This window comes from Cydia amplana, chromosome 17 (genome assembly GCF_948474715.1).
Source record: "Cydia amplana chromosome 17, ilCydAmpl1.1, whole genome shotgun sequence".
In the NCBI taxonomy this organism is placed as follows: Eukaryota; Metazoa; Arthropoda; class Insecta; order Lepidoptera; family Tortricidae; genus Cydia; species Cydia amplana.
Window position 1 is genome coordinate 4065595 of NC_086085.1, and position 22173 is coordinate 4087767.

At 39.3% G+C, this 22173-nt stretch overlaps 2 protein-coding genes across 3 annotated transcripts; one reads left to right on the plus strand and one right to left on the minus strand.

Annotated features, from left to right (window-relative positions):
- Nucleotides 1-7149: 7149 nt before the first annotated feature.
- Nucleotides 7150-15493, minus strand: LOC134655991 (DNA repair protein RAD51 homolog 1). Its single transcript, XM_063511506.1, has 8 exons — nucleotides 15221-15493; nucleotides 14486-14685; nucleotides 12691-12838; nucleotides 11642-11749; nucleotides 10965-11065; nucleotides 8828-8957; nucleotides 8221-8358; nucleotides 7150-7277 (listed from the first exon to the last, which is right to left on the minus strand). The coding sequence occupies exons 1-8, from the start codon at nucleotides 15308-15310 to the stop codon at nucleotides 7170-7172; spliced, it is 1023 nt and encodes a 340-aa protein (XP_063367576.1). The 5' UTR covers nucleotides 15311-15493; the 3' UTR covers nucleotides 7150-7169.
- A 476-nt stretch (nucleotides 15494-15969) lies between these two features.
- On the plus strand, nucleotides 15970-21303 carry LOC134655702 (kelch-like protein 8). Of its 2 annotated transcripts, none has more exons than XM_063511160.1 (5): nucleotides 15970-16228; nucleotides 16315-17327; nucleotides 18869-19035; nucleotides 19561-19915; nucleotides 21035-21303. In XM_063511160.1, the coding sequence occupies exons 1-4, from the start codon at nucleotides 16091-16093 to the stop codon at nucleotides 19908-19910; spliced, it is 1668 nt and encodes a 555-aa protein (XP_063367230.1). In that variant the 5' UTR covers nucleotides 15970-16090; the 3' UTR covers nucleotides 19911-19915; nucleotides 21035-21303. The 2 variants fall into 2 exon arrangements, with proteins under 2 accessions (XP_063367230.1, XP_063367231.1); XM_063511161.1 differs by having other exon boundaries at nucleotides 16058-16228; nucleotides 19561-19740.
- Nucleotides 21304-22173: the final 870 nt, after the last annotated feature.

Consider the following 22173-nt stretch of genomic DNA (forward strand, 5'->3'; position numbering starts at 1 on the left):
CGCCACCTAGCGGTATCTGTCGTAATAGACGCGTTTTGTTAGAGAGTGAATCTTCTGTACCTAGTACTATTATTTATTCTGTGCCGTGGTATATCTTTGAGCCAATACAGACGGACTGCAATCCAACTGCAATTTGTATTGGAACTGCACGCCAACTGCAACGTCGGCTTAGGGGCCGATTTTTGAAATTCGACCGCTCGATTTCGTGTATTTCGTTCAGTAATACCTCCACTACTAGGCATGTAAATTCTACTAATAGAATTGAAAACGAGTGGTCAATACAACTAGATTCCCAATTTTTATCGCTCGTATTTCAAAAATCTGCATTTCGCCATTTTCGAGTGACGAAATCGAGCGATCAAAATTCAAAAATTGGCCCCCAGTGTGTGAAAAGCCTTTATTTCATCTTAGCGTATATCCGAGTTGCATCCTAAGCTACTGTTTTGGAATCCAGGGTCCGCTAAAGATCGGTTTTCCTAGGATAGCGGTGCCGTCATATAGCGGCCGTCTCCATACTAAATAATACGGCTAAATATGGATGTCGTAGTATTTGTATGGAGACGGCCTCTATATGACGGCACCGCTTTCGGAGGAAACCAAAGCTTAAGTGTGTGATTCGCCTATGTCATGATAATAGTGCCTCGTAATATAACATTAATTTATTTTATTTTAGGACATTGTTTTAATAAGTGTTTTTCTCAGTTTTAATATTGGATGAGAAAATAATTAATTTAATGAAATATATTTATGCTGATTTCGGAGTCATTCAATGCCAGCGCGAGCTACGCGCTACAAGCGTAGCCGATGATATTTAAGTGAAAACCCGTATGTAGCGAAAGGCGCCTACGAACAGAACCCGCGTAGCGGGTCGCTGGCAATGAATGAGTTAAGACCGTTGTTTTTACTGTACTTGGCACCATGCCTGTCACGTTCTAACAAGTATGTAAGTGCGAAAGTGACTGGCTTAGTGACAGGCGATAAAAATGGAACCATGCTGCGCCCGCTGGCTTTTACAAAGATATTGTTATTTGTCATGTTTCGTGTTTTACTTTTGTTGTTTTTTTGTATAAATTATATCACAAAACTGATGTAATCAAATGTCTTATGATGCAGATGTGTATGTATACTATTATAATTATATTTAAGATGTGTATAATTAATAATTATATTATGAACATGGAATTGATAGCTGTATTTACTGTATCCTGGCCCTTTTAAATTAGTAGTGCTTAAATAAGTCATACTTAGATATAAACTTCGTATATATTCCTTGTTAGCCACTAACTCGGGGTTAACCAGTTAAACCCGGAGTTACCAGTACAATTTTAGAGTCGTAACGTAACACACTATCGCACCGCACCGCGACCTTGGAGAGATATCTTTTTAGGGTTCCGTACCCAAAGGGTAAAAACGGGACCCTATTACTAAGACTCCGCTGTCCGTCCGTCCGTCCTTCCGTCCGTCCGTCCGTCTGTCACCAGGCTGTATCTCACGAACCGTGATAACTAGACAGTTGAAATTTTCACAGATGATGTATTTCTGTTGCCGCTATAACAACAAATACTAAAAACAGAATAAAATAAAGATTTAAGTGGGGCTCCCATACAACAAACGTGATTTTTGACCGAAGTTAAGCAACGTCGGGCGGGGTCAGTACTTGGATGGGTGACCGTTTTTTTTGCTTGTTTTGCTCTATTTTTTGTTGATGGTGCGGAACCCTCCGTGCGCGAGTCCGACTCGTCTTTTTCTCGCTCTCACTTATGGGTGCGGCGCACCGTGACCTTGAACGGTGCGACAATGCGTTACGGCCTTAACCCTTTGTTAACGGTTAACTCTGAGTTAGTAGCTAACCCTGGATGGTGCAAGTGGCCCTACTACCATTTGCCTGTCTTCTTTCTTTAAAATAAATGAAATATTCTGAGATACGTTTTCGATTGATTAAGAGCATACGGGAGCTCAGATTTAAATAATTTAGGTAAATATACCCGTCTCGCTAACGGAAGCGGCTCCTAAAACTAGTGCGATAAGGACAAGGCGAAAAATCCTATGTAAAAATCTCAAAAAACGAGGTTTCGTACTCGACTGTTTCCTCCTCGAGAACTTAATCAAATGTAACGAAATTTTGAGATCTAAATGGTAATGACATTATCGGTGTCGGACTGTTTTGCTTTTGAGGCTAATTGATTTCAGTTTTGAATGCCATGCTTCTCTTTGCGGCCTAGTAAATTAGGCCGTTTTTGCGAATAATTGAAGTGCTCTAGCGCCTTAAAAAACAAAAATATCAAAAAAGCAAAACAGTCCGACACAGATATAATAATCTGTGTTGAACATCTAGCATCTAACATCATCATTGCTCTAGCTTCCAAAACCACGGAGGAAACAGTCGAGTACGTTTGTATGGAGAAATGACCACTCCTGTTGCCTCTTAAGAAAAACGTTTATTTTTATGCACTTGGTATCTTATTATTACTTATACAGGATGATTTTGTCAAGTATATCATACTCTGAAAACCTACTAGTCAACCTTGAAATCGAAAAAGGGGCATAGCCAAATGAAAACCGTTTGTAGTAAACGCTAATAGAAACTGAAATGATGTATGGAAATTGTGATTCACCAAAATAGACATAGCAAGATCACCCTGTATATTTCTAGGTCTATTCAAGTTACCTGGGTCCGTAGCCAACATGCCTGTCGTTTACGCTCCGTAGCGAACGAAACGCTACTGTCACTGTCGCACTAACGAAAGAGTGATAGAGAGACACAAAGCGTTTCGCTATCGTAGCGCAAGCGATTGTCACCTTGGCTAGGTACCCTGCTTATGAATTAGTAGCCACTAGGTATGTGAGTGCTGTTTATATAACAATTTATAAACAATTCAGAGGATGTGTAGACATATTTTTGACACTTTGTCCGTATCGATATTTAATATCTTGACTTGACTGTAGTACAAGTGTACAGTCGCCGTCGCTATACTCGCTATCAGATATATCGGAGCGCCCACGGTGCTCACAAATATCTGAACACGCCTCTATTTTCAAACGTTCAGATATTTAAGAGCACCTAGGCCGCTCCGATATTTCTGATGGCAACTGTACATAAATCTTATTCCACTACATGTTTTTGCTGAAGCGTATCAAGTGTGTAAACGCACTATTATACATATTAACTAATTATATTCTCATTTGAATATGTAATAGATGTGATTGTGTATGTTGTGCTAGTTTTGCTATTTTTCCTATCTTCCAAAAAGGGTCAATCAATATAGGTGACGTTATCTATGAAAAGGGACCTTATTGCTGCTCCGATATAAATACAACGCCGCACGACGCTGTGCGGCGTAAGCGCCATCGTCAATAAGGTCCCTTTTCATAGATAATGCCCCATATTATACTTATTAGCGTATTGTAAATTGATAAACATCGGAATGCTCGACCATTTTTTAACACATTCATTGGCACCCAGTCAAACAAGACATCCGCGCCAGGCCACAAAAATTTCGACATATAAAGCTGTATTACACGATCCCGACTATCGGGTCGTCCGGCCTGGGAACGAAATCATAAAATACCCGACAGTCGGGTTATCGGCACTGAATGTGTTAACACCTAGTCTTCAACTTTGCTTATAAGTTTACCATGACTAGGGCATAGGTCTTATACCATATTAGGATAAATGGTGAAGCGGCTTATAGAATTATTTATTTATTGTTTTTGATACTATTTGGGTAATGATTAGAAGCATCTTGGTTGAGATATACGCCTTATACTTAACTCGTGAATTAACTTAATTCCACTACTATATATGGACAAATTGATTAGTGTTTATTGAGAGTTCATACATTCGCGACTAATGACTAAACGCAAGTATCAAATGTATGTATGAACTTGCACTAAACATTAACCTCAGACGCCACGCCACCGAAGTGTCAAAACTGAAATTGAACTTTATGCATATGCACCTAGGTCTATGTTGCTCTGTAGTCTATGACCGATTAATACGTCTTTGGCGTTGGACCTGCGGTGCGTATATATCGGTCATTGGCGTCCAAAAGGTTAATCAATGTGTAAACAGGTCACACTTACCCGTATCGACCTGAATTATTATTTAGCTTTCGTGCAATTTACTAATAAATAAAAATACATGATGAAAAATATATCTCAATCAAGAGGTGTATTTAATTTTAGTGTTAGCAATACGAAGATATAAAATATTTTTTCATTGGATTATTTATTCAAATCTAATGAAATATGCTGAATGCTTCCGGCTTGTCATTTATCATATACACTTGTTGAAATATAGAAATTAAAGCAATAGAAACTAAAGTTCAATTTATTGTCATATATAAAATGTGTAAATAAAGGATTAATTCGTAAATACTTGTCACTTTTTATTTTTATTACAAGCTTATTTCCCGACTTCCAATCTGCCAGCCTATTATGGATAGCTTTATCCATCTTTATCCACGTGATAAAATAACTGTCACTGTTTAACACCGTGGGAAAGAAAGTGACGGACACCGTTTTATCACGCTGTCACGTAGACAAGAACGACCATCATATCCGTACAGGGATGTTGCGGATGCAGATTTTTTGACATCCGCGGATGCGGATGCGGATATTTAAAGGCTCACATCCGCGGATGCGGATGCGGATGCGGATGTCAAGAATAGGTACTTAGAAAACGTCAAATATTACATTTTTAGTATTTTGTTATTAAAAAAACGAAACGTTTAGTATTTGAGCAAGAATATAGGTGCGTTATATTTAATAAACAGTAACTTGGCCGACTTTTCTGGATCTAGACGATTTCGTTATAGGTAATGACGAAATTACCTAGCACTTACGCCGCCGCTAAGACGTTCCTGTACCGAGTCGGACCGACTTGTTCGACATCCGCATCCGCATAAGCTCCGCATCGATTTTATGCGGATGCGGATGCAGGTGCGGATGTTGAAAATAATGCGGAAGTTCCGCGGTTGCGGATGCGGATGCGGATGTTCGCAACATCCCTGCTTCCAATGAAGCTGAAAATTTGCATACATAAATATGTAAGTCTGGTCACAGGGCGGACACGCCATACATCAAAAATGATTTGCGTTTATATGTGTGCGCGGCACATCTGTACACGCGTCATTGTGTATGTGTGCGTAAGTCGCTCTACTGAGAGCATGCCAGAAGTCCGTCAGATTCATGTCGCGGCCAGTCGCGGGGCGAGGTAATCCGAGTCAGGGCGGGGCGGTGCGTGTCCGTTCTGTATGATAATACTATTACTTATTCTGTGGTCTGGTGACAATGCAATGTTATGGTACCATTGAGCTGATCTGATGATGGAGACAGAAGGTGGCTATAGGAACTCTGATAAAACGAAGCCTAATTGTGTTTGGGGTTTTTAGCATTGTCTCGATAAGTATTAGTTGCATGTGGAAAGAAAAGTACAGTCGGCGATAAAAGCTTGTACCAAACATGATTTTTTTTCAATAACTTATTACTTTTTATTACCTTTTACCCTTTGAACGTTACGCCTATAGTGTGTGGCGCGTCAAAGTGAACCTTATCAGAATGTACGAAGGTTGTTATTGGCTTGTAGCCGCGCGTTAGTTGTTGTCTTTGGCGGTCAAAGGGTTAAAACAATTCACCCTTTAGTAGATGTAAAAACGTATCGATTTAGTCAACTTGGGCATAGAAGAGACAAGAGTGCTCACTCCATACATCAGTTAGACTATTAATTTCAGTGTCTACATCTAGCATCGAGTAGCGGAACTATCAGTACTGCTACATCTATTGTCAAGTAGCAGTACTGATAGTTCCGCTACTCGATGCTAGATGCTAATAGTCTTTTTGGTACTAAAACTGATGTATGGAATGAGCAATCTATGTATTTTTTTCTCTATGACTTGGGTAAATTAGTAGGATATAGAAATACCAGTGTATAATTCATATTTTTTATTTGTCTCACTGAGAATTACAATTACGTATTTACAATAAAATTAAAAGAAAATGGGACTAAAAATAGCTGAATAATCAATATCGTTTGCAGCTTAAATTACAGTTTGTCCATAAAAAACAAATACCTACTACATTTTATCAAGTCTCGTCTCGTCGTGCGGGTGCCATCAGTCACGGTCAGCCTTTTATTTTATTTTTTAATATGATTTACTACTCACACAGATAAAATGTCTTGAATGGGGTTGGCCGGTCGAAGTATTTAGCAGATGGCGCCATCATAGCTTGCGATATTAATCCTATAATTGTGTCAAATTCTAGTTTTTTTAATGCCCTGGATGCCAGCCAATTAAGCCAAATCTCATTGAAAAAGGGGCAAGCTATGATGGCGCCATCTATGACAGTTGCCAACCCTATTCTGCCAAAAGTGTAAGGCCTGAGTGGACGCTCGAAGCGGAGCGTTCGGCGGGGCGTGCAGCGTGGCTGTGGGCTCACAAGTGACTTGAGCAGCGTGCACTAAGGCCGCTCCTATACGCTTGCATTTGTTTAAAGCCCCGTCTCCATATCGCGCGGCAAACCATCGAACATTGGCTCGATCATTGGCGCGAGCCAACTCGATCATTGGCGCGCTCGAACGTGCCGCGCGACAAACCATTCATTGTGGGTTTTTCGACGCGCGGCAAAGGAATGTCCGCGCGCAGTTGGGACGGATGTGTATATATTTCAGTTGGCTCGCGCGGCCGCATACATGTATAATGAAAAGTGTCGTTTAACTTTAATTAAATTATACGGCACTAAACAGTTTCTATGGAACATTAAATGTAGTGGTTAGGTATGTAGATCATTTTTCTATTTGGCTATACTTCGTTCCGAATAATTTATTTTTGTGATATAATGTGGTCGATCGTCGGATCGCCTGTCGCGCTATAGTTCAAGATGGTGCCAAAATTGGCTCGCGAGCCAAAATACAGGTTTGCCGCGGTCGAAGAATGCACGCCCCGCCGCACGCCCAACTCGAGCGTCCACTCAAGCCTTACTGAGATTGTGGTCCTTCTTACGCTAGTGTGTGGAGCCCGTCTGTCCTTGGTCTGACCTTGGTCAGTTTTGGTCAAATTTTGTTGGAAACAACTGTCTACACGGTCCGTCCAGACCAAGGCCACGCGGTCTGAGGGGCTTGTCGGCGACCGTGTAGCAAGGGCTTTACGCTAGTGTGTGGAGCCCTGGATCTACTCCTTGGCGTCCGTGATGCCCTCGGTGCTGATGCCGAACATAGCCTCCGTCTCGGGCAGGCACGGGCTGTCGTAGATCTTGCAGATGCGGTTGTCGCCGCGGCCCTGCATACAACAAATAGGTTAGATAGATAGATAAACACTATTCATTTCCACAACATACATGGTAATTACAAAGTTATTAAATATTGGCATGCAGCTTAAATTAAAAAACTTATATAATTACACGATATGACCAAAAAACAAAACATAGAAGGACATAACCATGTGTCGTGGCAGAGAATTGGCGCTGGCTCAGCATGATGATGCGGGAAGCCACATCGCTGATATTCTGCCAGGACCTTACAATAAAAGTTTGTGCAACGCTTTATGACGTACATTATGTTCATGTTGTATTTGTGTAAGTATTGATTTAGTGCGATCTAGTATGTGTGTAATTGTGTATGTATATGTTAGCAGGGATGTTGCGAATATCCGCATCGGCAACCGCGGAACTTCCGCATTATTTTCAACACCCGCATCCGCATAAAATCGATGCGGAGTTTAATGCGGATGCGGATGTGGAACAGGTCGGTATAGGAACGTCTTATCATCGGCGTAAGTGCTAGACTGCTAGGTAATTTAGTCATTAGCCAAAAAAACCTATTAGAAATGAGCAGTCAAGCGTGAGTGGGACTTAATGTACGGAACCCTTGGAAAGCGAGTCCGACTCGCACTTGGCCGGTTTTTTGAAATAAAAATTACTAAAATGTAATATTTGACGTTTTTTATGTATCTATCTTGACATCCGCATCCGCGGTGTGAGCCTTTAAAAATCCGCATCCGTATCCGAGGATGTCAAAAAATCGGCATCCGCAACATCCCTGTTATGTAGCATCATTTTGTACCCTTTTTCACTAGGGCCACAAAATTAGTAATATTTGTTGGTTATGTAGCATAATTTCTAAAATCAAATATCCTAAGTAATTCCTTAAGGTCCACTTGAGCGACCACTTGGTTGGTTATTATCGCTGCTACAGAACTGTAATCATTATTTGAACGGGCTCACCTTCCGCAGGTAGAGCCTGGTGGTGGAGGCGTGGGCCAGCACGTGCCCACCGATGGGCTTCTTGGTGTCCGCGTTGAATACTCCCACGCTGTCCACTTGAGCGACCACTTGGTTGGTTATTATCACTGCTACGCCGAACTGTAATCATTAATTAAGAATTAATATTATTTAGTATATTTTTTAACAATAAGATAGGCATATTTATACATTATTTAGCACAATTATACAAATCACTACATAGTATAAAACAAAGTCGCTTCCCGTTGTCTGTCTGTCCCTATGTATACTTAGATCTTTAAAACTACGCAACGGATCTTAATGAGTTTTTTTTTAAAGATAGAATGATTCAAGAGGAAGGTATGTATATGTATAATTTTAATTTTTCGCCACTCATATTAAATATATTTAAAAAGGGGTCATGTTTCTTTCATATGTCAGTGTCTCACGGAAGTTTTGTTATTTAAATTGTTTATCACCACTCGTTTAGAATTTCCTATTTTTCGCACTTGTACAGTAATGTATACTTACATTACTAATACTCTAATAATAACACTAATCTCTAATACTAATACTCTATTAATAGTACTCTATTATCAAAGCTCATTACCTCATCAGCCAGCCGGAGAAGCATCCGCATGAAGCGGCCCAGGTGCTGCTGTCTCGGATTGAGCTCCCCCCGGCCTGAATAGTCCGTCCTGTAAAGGGCTGTGGCGCTGTCTACTATTATCAGTGAATATCTGAAACAACAATCACAACAATGAGTGAATATCTGTAACAACAATCACTATTATGAGTAAATATCTGTAACAACAATCAATATTATGAGTAAATTTAACTGTAACAACAATCACTATTATGAGTAAATATCTGTAACAACAATCACAATAATGAGTGAATATCTGTAACAACAATCACTATTATAAATAAATATCTGTAACAACAAGCATAATAATAATAAACGGTGTCCTTTTCAGTTCTTCCTGCCTGTTAGTTAGCCTGCGTTTTCACCAGATGTGCGAGGATGTGTAGCAAGGGGTGTGTTTGTTAAGAACCAATAAAATCACTGAAGCTCATCCTCGCTCAACGCTTCTCTAGTGGGCAATATCCTATTGTTGTTGTTGTCCTATGGCACCCCAGATGTGCAATAGCACATTATTGTCGAGGTTCGGAAGTAGCTACTTGCAGGCTGAGGATTCGTTTTAAATTATTCGTTTAATTGAATCCGAAGCCAGCAAGTAGCCTTCCAGCCGAGTCATATATAGTGCTTTTCTCAAAAATGGTGCAAGAAATAGAAATATTTTACAGAAGCAACGTTCTAATTTTTACAGAATAAAGTAAAACCATTAAAAGGATTTGCTTGCCGCCTTTCAAAAAAAAAGACGTGTATTTTTCTGCTGAAAATACGCCAACGTATTTGAGACGTAAATAGTCGCGGTACCAACATAATAATAATAAGTGCTGATCATCTGTTTGGCTGTTTAATGGACCTATGCCTTCATTTGATATGGCCTAAATGGCCAGTTTAAAAAGTAGTTTTAAAAAGTTTGGACCTCGTTCAATAATGGAATTTGTATGCAACATTGCAGTCCCGAAATCGAGACTGCAATGTTTTTAACTTTTTAATTTTTTGAATGACCATAAACTACGCACTTCGCGACCTATTTTTTAACCGGCAACGTCGACTTTGCCGTCCATTTTTGAGAAAAGGGCCTTCACAAGCCCGCGCCACGCCTTCCTATCTTCAGCGACCCTTCTGGCTTCGCTCCAGCTCAACCCGACCGCTCGTAGCTCATTTGCGACGGACCGTTGCCAAGAGTGTACAGCCCCGTCTGCATATCGCGCGGCAAACCATCGAACATTGGCTCGCGCGGCAAACCATCGAACATTGGCTCGCGCGGCAAACCATCGAACATTGGCTCGCGCGGCAGCCGGGGCTTAAAGGGCGCCCGGGGCCACGGCTTCTTCTGTCTGGCGGTTTCCAACCGAAAGCGATGCTTGCGTTATTAATTTTTCCCTCTTCGAATAGTATGTCCTATCCATCTTCATTTCCGAGTCGCGAATTCTTCATCAATAGGTGTTTGCCGGCATATACTCCATAGGTCTTCGAATCGTTTTTGGCCAGAAAACGCGAAGGATCGACCTGAGGGACTTTTTGACGAAGACTTGCAGTGTATTCTTTAGGCCCATAGTGACTCTTCATGTTTCGCAGCCAAAAAGCAACACTGATTTCACAATTGATTTCGCATCGCAATATCCTATTGGTTCTTAACAAACACATTCCTCGCTACGCTCGCACATCTGGGGTCATCCATTAATTACGTCACACGTTTAGGGGGAGGGAGGGGGTCAAGAAAATGTGACATGTTGTGACATGGGGGAGGGGGGAGTCACAAACATTGTGATGTCACTTTAACTTCATCAGTAACCGAAAATTAATTTATATTTTTTTATTCGCTGTATAGTTAAATAATGAGATTTTGGATGTAACTTTCGTTGTGTTATAAAATTACTAATATTTATACATATATCATAAATATTTTTTTATTAAAAAAATAATGCCCCGAGTTAATATTGTCGATTTCGTTGAAAACAAAATTGCCTAAAATGTGACGTCACACCAGGGGGGGGAGGGGTTTGGAAAATGTGACCAAGTGTGACAAGGCGGGGGGGAGGGCTAAAAAAACCTAGAAATTCGTGTGACGTAATTAATGGATGATCCCTCTCTGTTGGAAAGGCAGCCTTACCTGGACTCGGCCATCATGGCGCAGGCTTGCAGCAGCAGCTGCGTCTGGTGGTCGGTGTTGTAGGCGCGCGCGTACGCCACATTGTCCAGCACAGCGCCGCCCTATAGACAAACCACAAGTCCGCGTATACCCATTTGTCCCCACCCCACTTGACCGCCGCCATACATGAGGCGGGGACAGATGGAAATCATTTATATGAATACCTATATTCCCATCTGTGCCCAGCAGCGACAAATGGGAATAGACACGTCCCTTTGTTTCCCATAAAGTTTTAAGTCATAATGTATTGTTTGTCATATTATCATTAGTCATAAAACTGAAACCGTTAGCTTTTGAGGATTTTCGTAAGGTTATCCTAGAAATCAGAAATATTTATTGTATAAACTGTGTAGGTACAGGAAGTATAACTAGGTACATTTTTTTGGCGAGTATCAACAGTTTTACCCTTTTCGGGCGTACAATTTATTTTATCTTAAACTAAGTAAGTTTTAATAATTATCCTATCTTAAACTAAATTTTAATACACATTTAGGTTTACGGAGTTATAAAATTCTTTTAAGTTATAAAAGACTTTGTCTATTAAAAAGTTTTAAATCTTTTAAAATTATTTCCTATACAAAGGTTAGGTTAGTTAATTTAGTTTTATAAATTTAAAGTTAGTATACCGGCACCCTTACCTCCATGCCATAGCGCTGCGCCACGGCTAGCAGGCGCTCCGGCCGAAACGTGCCCTCCGTGTCGATATACATGCACTTACCCTCGCCGCCCGACTGCTCAATCGGTAGCTAGACAAAACACAAGTTTACACAAATTAAACCAGTGATATTTCATAAATTTCATTCAATAGGGAATATTACGCGAAACTCTGCGTAGGGGGCGCCTCTCCCACAATAAGTCACAAACTAAAGGTGTACCGCAAACGAGAGAGTCGAAATTTTGTTATCTAACCTTTCTGTCACTCTTGCATATTACGGTTAAAGATTCTTTATTCTCATAAAGAGGCAGCTAGCCGAGTTTCGATTTAAGAAGAAGAAGAAATACATTTATTTAGCATCAGGTACAAGTAACACACAATACAAGTAACACAAACAACTTAGATGCTAAACAGGATCCCCACTCAGCATAATGCCACGGCAAGCCATGACGCTGATTTTCAGTGGGTACCTGACTTAAAACTAATCTACATCTAAACTAAGACTAAACGAGTGGCAACACACAATTCAGACACAGATTACAAAATACATACCATAAAAGAGGGAAACTACAACCAAGAATAAACTTAAACAGTAGTTCAGCATTTTAGCATGCTTAACGTTGCGGACCGTTGTTGGCTTGCATACTGGAGTTACTGGGTAGGTAAGCAAGCAGGCAACAGGAAGGAGACAATTATGTAGTTTGTACGTTCAACAAGTATGCTCGAAATTTAGATTTAAAAGTGTTAAGCGATTTCACGTTTCCCGGTTGGCCCTTTGTAAACAATTATTATTATTATTATTATCGTAGTGATAATGGTGGAGAGTTTACTGATGGTTCTACATTTATAAGAATAGACTAAATATTTAAAATCTACCTATAACTGTTTCCGAGTTTATGGCTAGGATGATAATGTGTAAGATTAACCACAAATATTTACAAACAGCCATCAAAATACTATGAAATAGCTGATGTGTAAATTTCACTACAAAACAAATGCAAAATTGTAGTGAATTGTAGGTAAATGAATTACCTGACAAGTGACTGCCAAAGTGTGGCAGATCTGTGTTTTGCCGGTGCGGAACTCTCCGAATATCTCCGTGATGGAGCCCGTCTCGATGCCTCCACCCAGCAGCCTGTCCAGCTCTTTGGATCCTGTCGTTAATTGTATGATCTCTGCCCTGAAACATTTCGGTTATTTGTTTAATGCCCGGCTGAGGCAAGTCAACACTGGCCGTTTTATGCGCAAGGAAATTGCCTCGCGCGTATGCTCGCTCTGTGTGGGGGCCTAGGGGGTAATACCTAGGAAAGTATAAGGTTAGATGGGGTAAATACACACTGCGGCGAGAGAAATGCTTGCAGGGAATCCTCATACTTTTACGTTTCAAGCAAAATAAACTGCTTCTCTTGGCAGGCGTGTCTCACTCCGCGATTTCGTCGCTTTGCTACAGGTAGCTAAAAGTACATCCGTTCGGCCCCAATTTTGGGGAAAGCCATAAGCCGCGCGTGGCGCTGTCGCCACCTAGCGGCCATATCTGTGCTGATCGTAACAGACGCGTTTTGTTAGAGAGTGAGTCTTCTGTACTTAGTACTATTATTTATTCTGTGCTCTTGGGTATAAAACCATGAGAACTTTAAAGCTAATATAAAATAGTTACCAATGTAAAGTATAAAGTATCTAAATGATTTAAAAATCAGAATAAGAACTAGATCTAATAACCAAAAAATAATTTACATAAGCACTGTTTTCTTGACTAAGAGCAGAATAGTGGATTATTTGCCTTTCTTGTAATGAATGCTTTCAAACCTAAAAGGCTCACTTTGTTCATATTTTAAACTGTTTGTTCTTGGTTAGTTGAATCAATTCTAAAGATGCTAAGTACAAAAAATTTCATATATGACCCGCCCGATCCTAGCTCTATTACATACACATTATTATATTGCTGTCCTGCTTTCACAATGTTCTTTACCACTGGCATCAGTATAGTTGTGCATGTGCAATAGAATTACTATAAAGTACCTAAATCATTTGTCAGAAATTAAAGTACATTAATAGTAGTTTATGCAACAGTGATATAATAAGGGTTCTTAAAATTCAAGGGTCGAAGTTACAAAACGAGACGTAGTCGAGTTTTGTAAAAAAAGACCCGAGAATTTTAAGAACCAATTATGAGCTGTTGCATACATTACTTTTTCTATGACAGCTGCAGCAAAAAAAAAAAAAAAAAAAAAAAAAAAAAAAAAAAAAAAAAAAAGATTATTAAAAAAAAAGAGTTATTATTAAAAAAAATAGTTATTATTTAAAAAAAATTGAGTTATTATTTAAAAAAAAAAAAGAGTTATTATTGTAAATGAAAACATACCTCTTTCAATCAAGATGATCAGAACTTGTATCTTTAAAAAAAATAAAGCAGTTGTATTATACTCATAAGATGACTGCTAGCAGTCATCTTATGAGCCTATAGACAAAGCATTCAAATGACATTGCTTTAGATATCACTGTCAGTCATTTAATTGACACATTTAAGTGCTGGAGTAGAAAAAATACGTATGTTGACGACCGGTCTGGCCTAGTAGGTAGTGACCCTGCCTGTGAAACCGCAGTCCTAGGTTCGAATCCCGGTAAGGGCATTTATTTGTGTGATAAGCACAGATATTTGTTCCTTAGTGTCTTGGGTGTTTTCTCTGTATTTATGTATTTGTATATTATATTATATCATTGTCTGAGTACCCACAACACAAGCCTTCTTGAGCTTACCGTGGGACTTAGTCAATCTGTGTAAGAATGTCCTATAATATTTATTTATTTATTATTTATTATTTTATACCTTTTCTGATGAAACTCTGTAGCAGTCGTAAATCCCATAGGCACAAGTTTAGAAGCCTCTGCCAGTATTTTGTCCGCCTTTTGCTCCGAGATGCCCTTGATGGTAATCAGCCATTTCTTTGGTGCATATGCCACAGACTCAACCGTGTGGTACCCGGCTTCTTCCAGCTTTTTTATGTCTCCCGATGTGATACCATTGCCCTGAAAAAGTAAAAAAATAAAATGATGTAACATTATTATTGTCATGATCTGATCATGAAACATAAATACATGGTTAAAGCCATCAGTGATCTCATTCTATAGTTCGTTTTTTTAGCATTAGAAAGAACTTGCAAGAAGGTAAGCGATCTTGACATGTCTTTTAATTGAAAACGCTTTTTAAAAATCAAAAACTATTACTTATGAAAGCAGAAGAATATAAATGATCGTATTAGATTCATAATTGTTACATATTTGCCGTAACTTATTTTTAAAATGTGTTTTTCAATTAAAAGACCATTGTAAAAGACTCATCAAGATTGTTTACCTTATTTCTAATGCTAAAAAAAACGAACTATAGTTTGTGAATGTTTTCTTTAGTTGATGTAAGCAATAAAAAAAATTGTATATTGTATTTTGAATATTAGTATGTAAAGTAAAGGGTGCCAATAAATGTGTGGCTGGCTAAACAGATGAAAGACAGATCTGGAGAACATCATAAAAGATACTCAAGTCATGATTAATTAAGTAAACATACCTCTAATTTAGATATCAACTGCGGTCCACACTCGTCGGCATCTTCGTCCACTGAGACAGTGGCGGCGGAGGCCGTGGCTATTGCAGACATCGCTCCAAAAAATATCAACTACACATCGAAAAAAGTTCAGCAGCTGCTTTTTTTTACTGTAGGATCCAAATATATCAAATATCACGTCCACATGCACATATTATAAACAGAATTACGACTTTGTGATGGATAATCTGGCGATTTTGCAGTCAACTGGTATTCCTGATATTATTTAAAACCCCCTTTTCACTATTTACTTCGCAACTTCTGTTTAGTTCTGTCAAATATGTAATGGACTAAATGGAGCGGAGCAGGAGCACTATGATGTCTATGGTCATTACTCATTGGTCGATTATGGCATTTTTATGGCCAAAAACATGTCCCAACATGGTTCCAACCGATCAAACGAAATAATGTTGCAAAAAATTAAGTGTCAAAGTTTCCCTCCAAAACTTTTCAAAGACGAATGCACTTTAATTTCTTTATAAAATGAATTAAAAATTCATTAAAAATTCAACCTTACTATAGTGTGTTAAAGCTCAATCTATCAAAAATTTAAAACACAAGTGGAAGGTTTTTAGCAAAACTTTATTGGACCTGTGTAGGACTTGTGCATGAGCCAATCCATAGCCAATCACATCAGGGAATGTTGGACTTTTTGATTGACGTTGATGACATTTAGCTAGTCGGTTGATTAAAAGTCGATTTGCATACATGTTGTTGCCGATTTTATCCTGTTTTCAATGAAAATTTCGTGATTTTATCCCAGTTTAAGAACAGGAGTATTCTTTTATCCCAAAGTAATATTCGTGGTTTAGCAAATTTATCTTAAAACTAGATATGGCGGAAGTTTCTTTGCTCATCGACGGCCAGGTGTTTAAAGCGAAAAAAGAAGTTTTATGCGAGCACAGCGATTATTTTCGCGCTATGTTCAGCGGTAACTATGTGGAAAATGACAAAAAAGAAATATCCATAGACGTAAGTAAACTCAAGGGACTTAAATAAAATAACAAACCTTTGATTGATCTTGCGAAAGTATTTAATAATATTTTATTTATTTTCAGGTGATTGACGCTGAATCTATGAAAATAATATTGCATTACATGAACATAGGTTTAATAGATCTCACAGAATATTCCTTATCCATTATTAGTGAGTTGGTAACTGCTGCAAACTTCTTACAAATCACAGAGTTAATTAAGCAAATAGAGTATACTTTGGAACTCCAAATATCACCAGCTAGCTGTATGGAAATCATGAATATCGCCCAGAATTCAGCATTTACTCAGATAGAACAACTGTCCGCCACATGTGGCTTACTTTCATTTAAGTCTATGAAGCCAGAATACATTCCGAACTTAACCAAACTTTGCTGGTATCTATCGCACCCATATTTAAATGCTTCCAGTGAACTTGATGTATTTAACTTTGGCCATACGTGGCTTTTAGAAAATGAAACTGGCGGTGATGCATTACTAATTATTCTTGGTTGTTTAGACATTAAAAAGCTCAATCTTTCCGATATAGCACAAATCAAAACTTGTATGTTAGGATACCAGAACAGCTTAGCTGCTAAAGTTGTCGACTGTCTTCACAATTTGGCGGTACTTGACATGGAGTTGTCTGTAGTCGCAATACAATCGCAAGAAAAGATGTTGACGCATACATATACAGAGGGAGTTTATAATGAAACCTTGAGCATGGTTAAGGAAAGCCGATCTAGATCTTTAGCTTACACTCCAGCGGTGCCAGTTTGGGCGATGAAGGACTCTAAGTTGGAGATGGTACCGCACCATATGTATACGTTTAGGGAAAAAGTTGGTTTTGAGAACTGGCTGGAAGTTGCTGAGAAGAATCTGTGGGGTTGGAGCGTTGTGGGCTGGGGACCAACGAAGATTGTGGTTGTTTGTGGAGAACATGGGAGAGGCACGGGGTTATTCATGAAGGATGTGAAAGTCTACGATGTGTTAAAGAAAGAGTGGGCTCGGCATGGAGTGGAGTTGCCTGCTCGGAGACACGGAGGAGTAGCCGTTATGGAGGACTCCCTTTATCTTATTGGAGGCGTAGGTGGGTTTAGGTTAGTTTTTGATAAATCATAGTTTTATGCTGTCACATCTCTTGTTTGGTGACTGTCATTGTTGTTATTTCTGAGAGTAAGTGAATCTGGGGAAAACCATTTTACAGAAATGAAACAGCTAGAATATAATGATTTCTCATCTCTTAGGGAATTAGTCATCTTTTTTAACAAACTCCGAGAAAAAGGGACCCACACTTACCTAAACCTTACTTTACTAATTAGGCTTTCTAAATCCACTTATTGTTTGCATTTCAAATTTTCCAGTTCAGACTGACTACGTTTTTGTTCTCTGGTTATTAGGGTTCCGTACCCAAAGGGTAAAAACGGGACCCTATTACCACAGAATAAGTAATAGTATTATCATACAGAACGGACACGAACCGCCTCGCCCCGACTCGCATTACCTCGCCCCGCGACTGGCCGCGACATGAATCTGACGGACTTCTGGCATGCTCTCAGTAGAGCGACTTACGCACACATACACAATGACGCGTGTAAAGACGTGCCGCGCAGACATATAAACGCAAATCATTTTTGATGTATGGCGTGTCTGCCCTGTGCTATTACTAAGGGTGGAATCACATCTGTCAGCATCGAGCCGCATTTTATATATGAGAAATTGCTCGTTAGTATGAAGATGCGTACGCATGCTTTCAGCTTTCCGATGCGTACGCATCTTCATACTAACGAGCGATTTCTCATATATAAAATGCGGCTCGATGCTGACAGATGTGATTCCACCCTAAGACTCCACTGGCCGTCTGTCTGTCACCAGGCTGTTTCTCATGAACTGTGCTGGCTGAGGCTAGCTACAGTTGAAATTTTCACAGATGATGTATTTTTGTTGCCACTATAACAACAAATACTAAAAAGTACGGAATCCTCGGTGGGCGAGTCCGACTCGCACTTATCCGGTTTTTATTCCTTGCTAATTCCAACAAAGTGGACTTCCACATGTCGTTGCTTATCATGAATAGTGCCACAACTCAAAATGAAATGCCATTGCATTTAGTATTCTATCTTTTACTGGTAAGATTGAAAATCGAATGGCATTTCATTTTGTTTTGTGCCGCTATTCATGATAAGCAACGATGTGTGGAGTTCAGTTGGTTTACAAATGTTGATCAATTCAGACTAAAGTTCGGTTGCACCAAACTATTTGTACCTATTCGTTAAAGAGTTCGCTAAATTTTATTGTATGGAGAGTTTCATAGTAAACCGCCGCGGCGCGCGGGCTGACGTTGATCAGTCTGTCAAATACGGATGGTGCAACTGGCACTAAATCTTATACCTTTAAACGAACAATTCTTGTATATTTATTTATTTATATATATAGGTATATATTTCGGCGATCTCGGAAACCGCTCTAACGATTCGATGAAATTTGGTATATGGGGGTTTTTGGGGGCAAAAAATCTATCTAGGTCTTATCTCTGGGAAAACGCTCATTTTTGAGTTTTTATATGTTTACCGCGCAAAGCTTGGCTTCCCAGATATTGATATTGATACTGATATGACATAATATGTAATTACAATTTCAGGGTAACATTGGACACTGCAGTGGTATACGACTTGAAACGGCGCTCGCACAGGAAGATCGCTAATCTACCAGACGCCATACAGAACCCAGCCGTGTGCGCTCACGAAGGCACCATATACGCCGCGGGACACAACAACATATACCAGTACGAGGACTTGGGAGACACAGGTACTGGTTATTTGTAATTATATTTTTACCTTAATCAAGTACATTAAGGTCAGGTAAGAGAAATACCTATTGTTTATTTTGCTGGGAGCAAGACAAACCGTATGAGGAAAGTCCTTCTACTTAAGTATTTTAAGTTAATTTTATTTATGCATTTTATTTTTAGTATCATCATTTAATTTAGTTTTTAGTATCTCTGTCTATTTTCCGTAAAAAAATTTTTTACTCCATGTACTCCTTACACCTTTGACAAAGTTGGAGAATCTAAGTATTCTATGTCTTGGTGAATCATGCCACTATCGCTAAACTACCGAATGCCATACAAAACCCTGCCGTGTGCTCTCACGAACGCACTAGGTATATATGCCGCGGGATAGAACAAAATATACTAGAATAACATACATAATAAATAAGTGAAAGTAAAATATCTGCCACTAGACATAGTAGACATGCGCCCACTATAGCGAAAGCCCTATTGGTTTTTTCGAGGTACAAAATTCTAATATCTACATTTTGTTTACTACACAGATCGATGGACAACGGTAGTCGGCACTCAGATCCGGTCGAGCTGTATGGCGTCGTTTAAGGGCTACATTTACTGTACGCAGAGCTACTTCAGCCAGCTTTACCGCTTCAGGCCCGGAGTGGACGACCGGCTCTATGTGGTCACCCAGTTTACCAATCCACCGGCCACTTTTTGTAACTTAGGTAAGATAACGGTAGTCGCCACAGATCCAGTCGAGCTGTATGGCGTCGTTCAAGGGCTACATTTACTGCACGCAGAGCTACTTCAGCCACCTTTACCGCTTCAGGCCCGGAGTGGACGACCGGCTCTATGTGGTCACCCAGTTTACCAATCCACCGGCTACTTTTTGTAACTTAGGTAAGTTAACGGTAGTCTGCACAGATCCGGTCGAGCTGTATGGCGTCGTTCAAAGGCTACATTTACTGTACGCAGAGCTACTTCAGCCACCTCTACCGCTTCAGGCCCGGAGTGGACGACCGGCTCTATGTGGTCACCCAGTTTACCAATCCACCGGCCACTTTTTGTAACTTAGGTAAGAAAGGTTACTCACAGTAGTTGCCACCAAGTTGTAGCCGACTTCTTTGGTCGAGCGCGATGTATTTTTTTTTTTTGATACTCGCTGCTTGTGTCCAGTTCGCGGCCTTAAACCCGTCACAGACGGAGCGACAAACAAACAAACAAACAACAAAGATATATATTTTACGTACTATTTGACAGAGTCCACACACGATGCTATATAGGTAATATATGTTTTGGTGTCTTATGATATCATATCGCAAGGCATCTTAAGATACCTTAAGTTGTTATAGGTCGGTATATTACGATATATTTTGGAATATTTCGTCTCTCACACAATGTAGGTGCTCACAATCTATAGCTCCGTCTGTGACTGCCTTTAGAAACAAAAATTTCTATGAATTCCAATAGGTTCATAATAGGTTTTTCTAGCCAAGGAAGTAATTTAATTATTTTTTCTACTCCAGCACTTAAATGTGTCAATTAAATGACTGACAGTGATATCTAAAGCAATGTCATTTGAATGCTTTGTCTATAGGCTCATAAGATGACTGCTAGCAGTCATCTTATGAGTATAATACAACTGCTTTATTTTTTTTAAAGATACAAGTTCCGATCATCTTGATTGAAAGAGGTATGTTTTCATTTACAATAATAACTCTTTTTTTTTAAATAATAACTCTTTTTTTTTTTAAATAATAACTCAATTTTTTTTTAAATAATAACTCTTTTTTTTTAATAATAACTCTTTTTTTTAATAAAAACTTTTTTTTTTTTTTTTTTGCTGCAGCTGTCATAGAAAAAGTAATGTATGCAACAGCTCATAATTGGTTCTTAAAATTCTCGGGTCTTTTTTTACAAAACTCGACTACGTCTCGTTTTGTAACTTCGACCCTTGAATTTTAAGAACCCTTATTATATCACTGTTGCATAAACTACTATTTAATTACTGTCTTTCAGGAAACCGTCTACTATTCTTCACTCGCTCTATGTGCGGTCAAGCCGACGTCCTAAACGTAGAAGAATACCTCGGAAATAGCACAGAAGAGAAGCCAAAAGTCATCTGGCGGCAAAGCGAGAGCGCGATAAAGCTTAACGATGTGGCTGGCTCCTGTTCATTGGTGTTGTCTGTACCACCATTATGGCCAGATAGCTCGAATTATACTAAGAAGTATTTAAAGAGGTATGAAACACAGTAATGTGAGTGTTTAACGTTAAAGCTGTCAAAATGTACAATTGTAGTGAATAATCCTTTACCGTCGCATTTTCACGGAAACGCACGAACGTGTTATGCTATTTCATTCGGTCTCAGTACAAAAAGTACTGAGGTTGACTGAAGTAGCATGACAATTACGAACGATTCCGAGAAAATACAATACAATAAAATACTCTTTATTGCACACCTCACCAAACTCGAAATACGATGGCAAAAGATTGTTCACTACATCTATACAATGATAAGAAAGCTTTTACTGCTAGCGACTGGAGCGAACGGCGGCAACATTGCGTGTAATCTAAACGAATGTTGCTATTGTATAAAATATATAACGGGCTGTTCATAAATTACGTCATCTATTTTTGACGATTTTTGACCCCCCTCCCCCCCTAAAATCATCCAAAAATCATGCTTCGAATGACCCCGTTTCCTCCTACGTCATGCTACCATCATCCGATGTTCAGACCCCCACCCAATTTGAAATGACGTAATTTATGAATAGCCCCTAGGTCAGTGGTTCCTAACCTGGGGGTAATTACCCCCGTGGGGGTAAAACTGGTATTTTACGGGGGTAATAAGCTAACCTAATATAACAATACAACAAACGTACACGTTTTATTTTTTATTACCATTGGCAGGAGGGGTAAAATCAGGTTCCCTAGTTAGTCATAGGGGTGACCGGACTGAAAAGGTTAGGAACCACTGCCCTAGGTACTATTTTTGAATATATAGGCGTTATTTCGATTTATAATGTTATGATGTAGATACAGATGGCGCTGTACTGCTCCGTACATTTTGCAGTTTTCTACAAAGTTGACGTTTGACAATGGGGTTGGCCGGTCGAAGTATTAAGCAGATGGCGCCATCATAGCTTGCCCTGTCT

Coding starts and splice junctions, on each gene's coding strand:
- LOC134655991 (XM_063511506.1), bottom strand. CDS start 15,310: ATGTCTGCAATAGCCACGGCCTCCGCCGCCACTGTCTCAGTGGACGAA. Junction 12,839..14,485: donor ACAGAGTTTCATCAGAAAAG/GTATAAAATAAT, acceptor GAAATGTTTCAG/GGCAGAGATCATACAATTAA. Junction 11,750..12,690: donor CTTTGGCAGTCACTTGTCAG/GTAATTCATTTA, acceptor TGTTTTGTCTAG/CTACCGATTGAGCAGTCGGG.
- LOC134655702 (XM_063511161.1), top strand. CDS start 16,091: ATGGCGGAAGTTTCTTTGCTCATCGACGGCCAGGTGTTTAAAGCGAAA. Junction 17,328..18,868: donor GGAGGCGTAGGTGGGTTTAG/GTTAGTTTTTGA, acceptor TTACAATTTCAG/GGTAACATTGGACACTGCAG. Junction 19,741..21,034: donor GGCCACTTTTTGTAACTTAG/GTAAGATAACGG, acceptor ACTGTCTTTCAG/GAAACCGTCTACTATTCTTC.